Below are 10,476 nucleotides of genomic sequence, written 5' to 3' on the forward strand. Positions count from 1 at the left end.
GATGCAGAGCGAGATGACAGAGCCTGTTACCAGCATGAATGCCCTCTGATGATTGCCATGATTAGTTCCAGGTGAGCTGCCCAGGTGAGAGAATGGCAGCTCCACCCAGAGGCGGACACCAGAGGAAAGGATCCACAGTGGAACACACCCAGCTGCTGTGGATCATGACACCCCGCTGGTTCTCTAATTATCTTGTACGTGCAGCTCAATGATCTCTCCGAGTTTTTTAAAAGGTCACTGATGGAGTATCGCAGGGTTCTGGTGCCGGCAGTACGTCCTTCTCTTGTATCTGCTCATGGTGTTTGTATCAAAGCTGTGGCCTCATACAAATACCTCAGTATTGTGATTGATGAAAATCCTTTAAACCACACATTGATGCTGAAGCTGGGCTTCTTTTTCATGAACAGATCATGTTTTACTTTCACAGCAAGGAAGAGGCTTGCTGCTGCCACTCTTTTACCACCCTGGATTATGGTGACTTCATTTATAAGAGAGCCTCTGTTCACGTTATTCATCTTTGGATTCTGTCTCATCTATAACTGGCTGTAAACCTTTAACACACCGCTGTACTCCACGTTCTCTGGTTGACTGGTCCTCATTGGTCTTACACAGGATGGCTCATTGGTATCATTTTAACTATAAATCTGTTTCTGATTTATATCTTATTTGTCACAGTGCATGTTACACAAACAGTGTAGGCATAGACTGCGGTCTCGGGACATCAGGAGATCCTGGGAAGACGGTTCCTCCTTTTCTGCCCCGTCTTCATGGAAAACATTGCAGAAGGATTTGAAGCTCTCGCAGCTGATTTCCAGACTTCAAATGTTTGTGTGAAATTATCTCTGGGAACTTGTTCTTGTCTTTGACATGATTGTGTACATTGGCCTTTTTTGTTCTATTAATAACTATTTAATGGGAATGTTTTAATTTGTAATTGGAATATGTTCGTCTGGAACAGGTCTCTCTTGCAAATGAGACATTAGGTCTCAATGGGACTACCTGTAGAAATAAAGGTTAAATTAAAATGTCCAATTTTGATCCATCAGTCATTAATACCTTCTTCCAGCCTGCAGTAGTCCAGTGATGGCGTTTCAAGCCTCCATGTCTGATTCTGACGTCTGGCTTTCTTGCTTCTTATATTGATTTTATTGATTTTTATGCTGATTTTTTCCTTTTTTCCGTGTGAGCTTACCTGCGATAACTTCTGGACACTTGTAGATCATTAGGACTAGAGTGTTCTTAACAGAAACAGCAACATTTTATGGTTACCTTGTCCTCAGCGCTCCGTGTGTCTGTGGCCTAGACACAGCTGAAGCCTGATTACAGCGTCTGGGCACCGAGCAGCCTCAATAGCCTGGAAAGGTGCTAACCGCTAGGCTAACTAGCAACAAGATGCCTTCCCTCTCCACAGATGACTACCACAGCCTCCTGCAGAAGATTGCAGTACTGGAGACAAAAATTCATCGCTTAGAAGTAAACGTGGAGGTAAATGGACTGTGTGGAAATGAAACAACCTTGCCTTTGATTCAAAACAATGGCGATGAGCAAGCTAGTACACAGCTAAGGAGCACAGATAACATGACCAAGAAAGTAGACTCTGTGCATTATTATAAATCCTCAAGTGATAATCCCCCCTTAGACTGTCTTGGTGCAAAACCAAGACATAAATCATGTCTCCTGGAAGGGGGAGGACGTATCACAGGCAGGGCACAGCGAGCTGAAATCTCTGAAACCGACTGGCCTTCACTTCCTACGAGACAGAGAAGCTCTTCTACCCCTGTATACGAGAGGAAACAGGACTGGACAACCGTGAATAGGAAGGTTAACAACAAACCTCCAAAACAACTGAATGTGAAACTGCAGAACAGATTTGCTCCACTATCAAAGGACCCTGGATCTATATCGGACAACCATCCATCTAAAAGCAGCGAAATAAGGTCTGAAAATCTGTTGAAAAGTGAAAGGCCACAGGGAAAGCTAAAGGCTAGGCCTGAAACTCTGATTGTGGGTGACTCTGCCGTAAAGGATGTACAAAGGATGTGCGGTAAGAACACTAAAGTCCTCTGCTTTCCTAACGATATGGTCAACAACCTGAAGGAGAGAATTCTTCAAATTGCAGATGAATATCCAACTGTGACAAACATTGTTCTGCATACAGGGTCAAACGATGTGTCCAAACAACAGTCGGAGGTTCTGAAACGGGACTTTACTGGATTATTAAACACTGTAAACTCTCTGAATGCAGCTGTATTCATCAGTGGACCTGTACCGCCGGTCAGAGGAGGAGACGAGAGATTCAGCAGGTTGTTTACACTGAATAAATGGCTTATATCAGCATGTGCTGACCACTCAGTGCACTTTATCGACAACTTTAATATTTTTTGGGAACGCAGGCATCTGTTCAAAGCAAATGGATTTAATTTTAACAAGTCAGGGGTGAAACTGTTCACCTCCAACTTGTTTTATTCCATACGTCATCCATCCGTGCTTGGTGCCAAGGCTGAGATAAACGAGGAGTTATCTCATAAAGAGGAACAAACAGTACTCCAAGAACAGACAAAGCCCAGCAGAAACCTTGAGGAGGAGCTCCATTTGCCCCCACCCGGGAAGAGCCTCAGAAAGGAGAGACATCCATGGCATCTGAGGAAGAGCCTCAGAAAGGAGAGACATCTAAGGCAAGAAGAGGGGTCCCTATTTGCCTCCAACTCTCTCAACAACACCAACGACCAGGACAAGGGACCACGACCTTCCCCAGTCCCCCAAACCCCTGACAGGCCATCACCCTCCTCCCCCTCCCTTTCTCCTGTCAAACCTGCAGCTTGAAGTCTTCTCAGGTGAAACTGAGACTACGACCACTATCAAGCTGTGATTGAAGCTGTTGTCCTGCGAGCCGCCGATCACACAAGCTGTTAACTCTCAGAAACGTTTCCTCTGATTCAGTGGTGGCTTTGGCTCTGCCAGACCTCTTCCTGTCTTGAACTAAAGACTTTAGACTTTTTGAGACTGAGAAAATATCCTGTGGACTCATGAGACAAAAGTTGAACTTCCAGAAGGCTTACATCCCGTTACATTTGGCATAAAAGTAATATTTTAGAAAGACATAACAAAACCCCCCATAATGCCACCAGTTAGAAACCGTGTTGGAGATGTGATGGACCAGTTGCTGTAATTGATGGAGCCACGAATTCTGCTTTCTAGCAGAATAGGCTGAAGCTGAACGTCCAGCCATCACTTCGAGCCCTGAAGCTCAGGCAGATTTCAGGTATGCAGCAGGACATCTATAACACATCATCAAGCTCACTAAAAAAAAGAAAAAAATCATCCCTAGTAAATACACAATGCAATTTTAAAATGTTTTTGTCTTGGCTCTAAAAGCCCATAACATTAGCTTGTTGTTACACCAGCTCAGCACTATCCTGGTCCTGGATCTTAGACTTGAGTTCTTGGACTTATTATTAAATGTCTGGTCTGTTTGATTTATTGTATATTTAGTTTTTATCATTTATCTTTGTTTTTCCTTTGTCTTTATCTCTAGAGCTTAGTTAGCTGCTCTTTGTAGTTGAGTGTGGTTGTTCCTCAGGGTTTGTTCTCTTTTTATTCATTCATTAGAGGTGGAAAAAGTGCCGGCATTCTATATTTAAGTCAAAGTACAGATACGTATGCTAAAAAAAATACTCCAGTAAAAGATAAAGTACTGATTCAATGTATTCAAGTAAAAGACAAAACATACTGACTCGTAATCAGAAGGTTGCCGGTTCGAGCCCCGGCTCCGACAGTCTCGGTCGTTGTGTCCTTGGGCAAGACGCTTCACCCGTTGCCTACTGGTGGTGGTCAGAGGGCCCGGTGGCGCCAGTGTCCGGCAGCCTCGCCTCTGTCAGTGCGCCCCAGGGTGGCTGTGGCTACAATGTAGCTGCCATCACCAGTGTGTGAATGTGTGGATGTAGTGTTGTGCGCTTTGGGGTCCTTAGGGACCAAGTAAAGCGCTATACAAATACAGACCATTTACCACTCTGAGAACGTAAGACGTAGATCTTTGGGGGACATTTCTATCATCTATTTTCATTCAAAATAAACTGAACCTTGTTCTATATTAATGTAATAATAAAATACTATTAGCAGATCAGAATAAACTGTAGTTTATTCAAAATCTAATAAATGTACACACCTCGATTTAGTTTAGTATAATGTGCTGAGCAAAGGGAATTTCAATTTCAAATGGAATTTTCCTTCATACATATAAAATTTATTGAGTGAGTGATTTTCATTCAGCCTTTCAAAGACAGTCTGCATTGGTTTGCTTCGAAGCACATTTCACAATATGAGAGAAAAAAAATGATGTCACATGTACAAACCCAACATCTAATTTAAAAACATGAGGACTTTAAAAGTAAATACTGATCAGTGCACATTATCAAGGTCTGTGCAAAATACGGCACATGCAGGCACGTTAGTTGGCTTCAGACATGATGCTTTGAAATGTCTTGATTACCATCACCACCAATTTTCATCGTCTGTGTACGAGCGTGAAACGTTGATCACCTCTGCACGAGGTCATTTTAGGAACCAGCCGTGTTTTGTTCCTCCTGGAACAAATAAGCAAATACTCGTCATATGTCTTCATACATTCTTATATATTTCTATACTGTGTATTTGTGTATTTTGTTGTACAGTTATTTCATTTTCAACTTTAATTTTTATAGTTAAATTGACCCTTTTTAATTTTCATATTTATTTCCTATCTTATTCATAGCCCTTTTTTTCCTTTAGGTGACGAGCAGTTGTGTAACAGCAAAACATCTTGCAGCTGCACTTCAGGAAGCGCCATCCTGGTGCAGATGTTCACCATGAATGGACTTTGTGCTGTTTTATGTTACCAGCAATTTTAATAAACATGTATATATGAAGTCATAAAGTGGTTTTACAGCAACAGTAGATTATTTTAATATTTTAAAGACAACATAGCAACATAGTTTTCACGGGCTGCCGGGGCAGGCTGTGTGGAGCGAGCAGGGGACACAAGTGCAGACAGAGGCGAGGAGACAAAACTGGATGAAAAGCGAGCCTTGATTTAGGGCTGAAAACTCACGAAAATACAACAAGGCTAAACTGAGAGAAAACCTGAACACAAACTGGGAAACTATGACTTGACTGGGGAAACTGTGATAAGAGGTAGAGAAAGTAACACAGATGATGCAACGCTGAACACAGGAAGACTGAGGACACACACGAGGTGATGAGGGGAAGTGGAGACACATGAGGACACAGCTGACTCGAATGAGACATAAAGACAAAGCGAGAGTAAGGCCAAGAAACAAGGCCTTTCAAAGTAAAAGAGGAAACATGCAGACTAGACAAGAACACAAACACAGAAACCAAGAAGAAAATGATAAATAATGTCTGACTTCAACTAAGAGTGAAACAGGAATAACACATGACATCTAATCACAAATCTACCGTGAGACAAAAATATACTCAGAGACATAAATGATCATGTTAAATAATGTAAAGCTAATATTAAGTGCAAGTCTTTCACATTTCTATCCCATAAATGCACCTGAGTGTATCATATCTCATTTGTACCTGATGTAACAATATCACTTTCTGGATATGTTTAAAAAGATGAGGCTTCATAGCTTCATAGGTCAAAATGACTTTTTAACAGTAATGATTTATTAAATATAGAAGATTTGTAGTAATGTTACGTGCAAAAACCTATATTACAGCACAACAATGTCTACAACTGTATTTATGGGTGGTATATAACTTCACAACATCAATTATGGTTTAAGTGTACAATAGTGCAGCAGTATTTGGTCACGTTATTATGTGATTAACAGCAGCGTCTGTATGTGTCCCTGCTCCCTCTCCATGCTCAGTCTGGGTGACAGATTATTGGGGAACTGAATCATCTCATCGACAGGACAACAGTCGTCCGTTCGCTGGATTCTGGCGCAGCAGCTCCTCTTTCTCTCCTCAAACACACACAAACACATTTACACTCTTCTCTCTTTCCTCCTATAATTTCATATTTAATTTCAACCTGTCAATTAAATAGTGAGAGGGTAGCTAAGAAAAAAGGAAGAGGGGGAGAAAGAGACAGCAAGAAGCACAGAACTAATTAGGCAACTGTGTAATTTTAATTAGCTGTTTTGATAATTAAACTAATTAGTTCCCCTGTGTTTCCACAACGTGCAGCCGACTGGATTTTTTTATTTATTTATATCAAGGCTCCAGAGCTCCACTTCGTTGGTTAATTAGTCACTTTTGCATCAGAAAGCTTTATTGATAGGCTTAATTTGCAGTCAAAATGAGAAATCTGCTGTCAATAATTTGGATAATTGCCTGCTCTTTGACTGCAGACAACAAAAGTCGGAGTAACAAACTCAACACATCCTCAAATCTCCGGGGTTTTCCTGAAAGCTTAGATTCAGTGATCTACATATCAGCTCCCCCCGCCCGTTGCTTCTCCTTAACCTCACTAACTAGAAGAGAATCCGGGTGGATACGCAAAAGACTGACCTACCACACCCCTCTCCCATTACTTCTCCCAAAACACCTCCTTAAAACACCACCCACTGGCAGGCCTGCGATTCTTCCTCCTCTGTTTGCAAACTTTAAGTGTCCTGCGTGTCCGGTAATTGGAAAAAAAGGCAGGGGAGGGGGGAAAACAGAGAGGGAAAGTTAGTGCTTGCTTTGTAGCTAATTAGTGTCCTTGGAATTAAATGAGCAGTTCGTTGTGCACCTCCAGCTCCTGCGGCCTATGTTTGTGAATTGAATAATTGATTCTCCTCCACTCATCAGAGACCGACATAATGAGCCAGTTTAATTAAATGGGGATCTAACCTGGCGAACACTGGGAAAATATTTGCTCGTTTATGGTTAATCAGGAACAGCACAACGATTGGGGAAGGGAGTGTAGGATGGGAAGAAACATCCGTTTGCGTGTGTGGGTGTTAGTTAAAGTCGGTAGCAGCCACAATGTGTAAAGTAAAGTGTGTGCGTGGGGGGGGGCTCTAACCCGTACCTCACTGTCATTTGAAAATTTGAACTTTATAAATTTAAATTTCTAAATTAAATTGTTTCCATAAAGCAGATTCTGTCTCCAGTGAGCTTTAAATTCAATAAGCTGTTCATACTAATCACAGCTATAAGTCTATGAGTAAAAGTACATTTCCAGCTTAGCTTTAAATGATGCTTGGATGTTCCATTAGGATGCAGTCCATCCATGCAGATGATGTTTATGACATCAAGGCTCTATTCTGTGACGTGTTGTGGTCGCTCGTCCTCTGTTTTTGGAGAGAGCTGAGGAAGAGCAATAGTGGCTAAAACGTTCCCCTAATATATGACAGATCAACAGAGAGGTGCAAACACCTGAGAGGGTTGCATTTGTGTATCTGGTGTACAAATCTGTTGTGTATGGATTCATCCACTGTGACGACCTTCTGTGAATGAGAGGAAGGAAGTAAAAGCTTGTTAAAAAGAAGAGTAACTGGCTGAAATAAATCTTTATGAAAATCTTATCACAATTTATTTTAAAAAATTCTCTCTTTTTAAAAAAAAAAAAAAAATTCATAATTGAAATTCAGATTAAAATGACCCAACAGTAACATCTGCAGGCAAAAGTGGGTAGGGCAGTCTGTGTGAGCTGTGGGGGCAAAGAGAGGTCGTGGAAGTGAACAAGATGATGATGACCTGTGGTGGGATTTCCATCAGTGCAGTTTCCCATTATGATATTTGATAATGCGCTAATTACCATACCAATCAATCAAAATTCAAGATTGATACCAAACCAGTCTTCATCGCTCTTGCGCTCATGTCATGTTATGTTTCCTGTTTAGCGCCCTAGGCTAACAGTCAGTATCTGCACTAGTAATGGTGTCATTATTGTTGAGATGGTCACCATAAAGAGTGTGAGCTCTCTGTAAACTGGTAACTTTGGGCATTTTCCCACCTGCACTGTTCATTTAATCACTGGTTTGTTTTCCCACTTGGTGTGGATCGTTTCTGCAGATGTGACCACAGTAATCACACTTGGGTTTGAACCAAACAAAACAATGAAACAACGAACTGCACAGAGGTCACGTCCACACTAACACGTTTCTTTTGAAAATGCATCTTTTTCTCTCCGTTTGGCCGTCCGTCCACACTGAGACGAGTTTCCAGTCAAAGAAAACTGAGCTTTTTGAATACGCTCTCCAAAGCAGCTACATTTGAAAGTATCGTGTTTGTGTCGCAGTGTGGACTGTGAGCCTTTTTGAAAACGATGACGTATTTTAGTCATGTGATGCAGTCATGTGACCAATTAAACAAAGATAGTGGAGGGCGTTATACAGCTGTTGTTTTGTTTGACAGCCCAATTAAAGATTAATATCAGCCTGCACGTGCTCCAGAGAGCTTTTCTTCAAATTCTTTAATTCTCACTCGCTTTTGCAACTTTGTACTTCTGTGTTACTCGCAGCAACAACTCCACCTCATTGTGAGTCCATTTAACAAACTCGGTGCTTTTCTTCGACATTTAGCGCCCTAGGCTAACAGTCAGTATCTGCACTAGTAATTGTGTCATTATTGTGGGGGATGGTTACCACAAAGAGTGTGAGCTCTCTGTAAACTGGCATGAAGACGCGACGTTCCAAAGAGCCGGAAAGTAAATAAACGGCAGACAGAAATGAGGCAGGTCGAATCTTCTTACGTTTCACCCATGTGCAGCACTGGAACGTAGCATTTTCGATCGTTTCAGTGTGCATGAGCAACTGTTCGGAAACAATAGTATGGACGCAGAGGGCTTTTAGACGAAAACACCATTTTCAAATTTGTCCAGATGTAGACGTAGCCTAAGACCACCTTCTCAAGGGAGTCTCAGCGCAGTTCCAAATAAACTCCAGAGCAGTCTGCTCATGGTGTGAACACAATCTGATCTTGTTCCAAACTACCAGGCTGTAAGCCGAGCTAAATAACTTCCTGTAGCTATGTATTGTCTTCGATGTGTGAAAAGAAACCAAAAATGGGGGGAAAGCTATAAGCTCATCAACTCATTTGGACCCGCGGAAATTAACTGAGGGTGTGGAAATGTCCTAAGAGAACGTGATAATAGGCAGCCTACTACGTGTGGTATTCTGGGTGTGTCCTACTGAGAGCAGGCCCTGGGACAGGACTTGCTGGGGAGACTGGGATTGGGAACAACTCGGTGTCCCCAGATGAGCTTGAATAGGTGGCCAGAATGGGGAAGTCTGTGCTTCTCCGCTCAGATAGCTGCACGATTAAACCCAGAAAAATAAGTGGATGGGTGGCTGCAGTATATTTGTATGTATATATGTGGTATACGTGTGTGTGTGTGTGTGTGTGTGTGTGTATATATATATATATATATATATATATACACACATACATACATACATACATACATACATATATATATATATATATATATACATATACACATATATGTATATACATATATATATGTATATACAGCACTGATCTGTGAGTGATGATAATTTGTGCACCAATTCCTCTGACATCGTCTTATTAATCGTTAGCTTACTATGCAAACATGACAAGTGAAATCTCCTGCAGCTTAAACATGTGAGAGGTTGATCGCGCAGAGAATCGCTGAGCTTATGTGAGTGCGTGTGTAAAAGCATTTCAGTTCTTTTTTTTTTTTTTTTTAAATGACATCAGAAACAGCAGTATGCGACATTACGTGATGGCAGAGCTTCAGTTCATCCTTTGTCATTTTTTTTTTTTTTTTTTTTTTTTTTTTTTAATAAATAGGACAGGGGGAATGAATGAGAGAAAGAAAGAAAACCAAAGGGGAGAAGAGACGGTGAGAAGGGGGGGAAGAGAGAAAAAAAACAACAAACAACAAAAAAAACAAACTCCTGGGTCACCTGTATGGAGAAAAAAAACAAACAAACAAAAAAAACAAACAGAGGAGACAGCAAACAACAAAGAGCAACATAATAATAGAGAAAACAAAGCACCATCACAATAAACTAGCTAGTTATAGATATCAATATTTACTAAATAATAAACGATATTGTGCAGCACGCAAGATAGACAGCGCACAGTGTGCTTTGAGGCAGCAGCCAAGAAAGCTTTAGTCCACGTCTGTGCATACCCATGTGTGCATACCTGTGTGGATCAGCATGCTTGCATTCCAAAGGTTTCTCCATGTAATGATCTGCTAGGGAGTGTGGGGGGGCCACAGCCCCGTCCTCCAGGGTGTGAAGCGGGTATGGAGGAGATCAAAACTCCAGACATCCAGAGGCCCCCAGAACACAAGAGACCATGGAAGACCAACAGAGGGGCAGCCGCGCCACTGTCCCAGTAAGAGCTGAGGAGAGTCCCAGATGAGGGCTCGCCCAGCAGCCGCGGAGCAGAAGTCAGGGGCAGTTGCAGTGACGCGCCCGTGAGCTCCGCCGGCCCCCAGCTGCGCCTGAGTGACCGAGCCCCAGGCCGAGAGGCCGGGGGCACCCC

The 10,476-nt window shown here is 42.0% G+C and overlaps 1 protein-coding gene across 1 annotated transcript; it reads left to right on the top strand.

The window, feature by feature from the left end:
• Nucleotides 1–1,171: 1,171 nt before the first annotated feature.
• On the top strand, nucleotides 1,172–2,823 carry LOC309693058 (uncharacterized protein; the record flags this gene model as incomplete). Its single annotated transcript, XM_082512037.1, has 2 exons — nucleotides 1,172–2,044; nucleotides 2,159–2,823. Exons 1-2 carry the CDS (start codon nucleotides 1,393–1,395, stop codon nucleotides 2,821–2,823), a joined length of 1,317 nt encoding a protein of 438 aa, XP_082368163.1. The 5' UTR covers nucleotides 1,172–1,392.
• Nucleotides 2,824–10,476: the final 7,653 nt, after the last annotated feature.

The sequence above is a fragment of the Aulonocara stuartgranti genome (assembly GCF_965226115.1).
Source record: "Aulonocara stuartgranti genome assembly, chromosome: 17".
In the NCBI taxonomy this organism is placed as follows: domain Eukaryota; kingdom Metazoa; phylum Chordata; class Actinopteri; order Cichliformes; family Cichlidae; genus Aulonocara; species Aulonocara stuartgranti.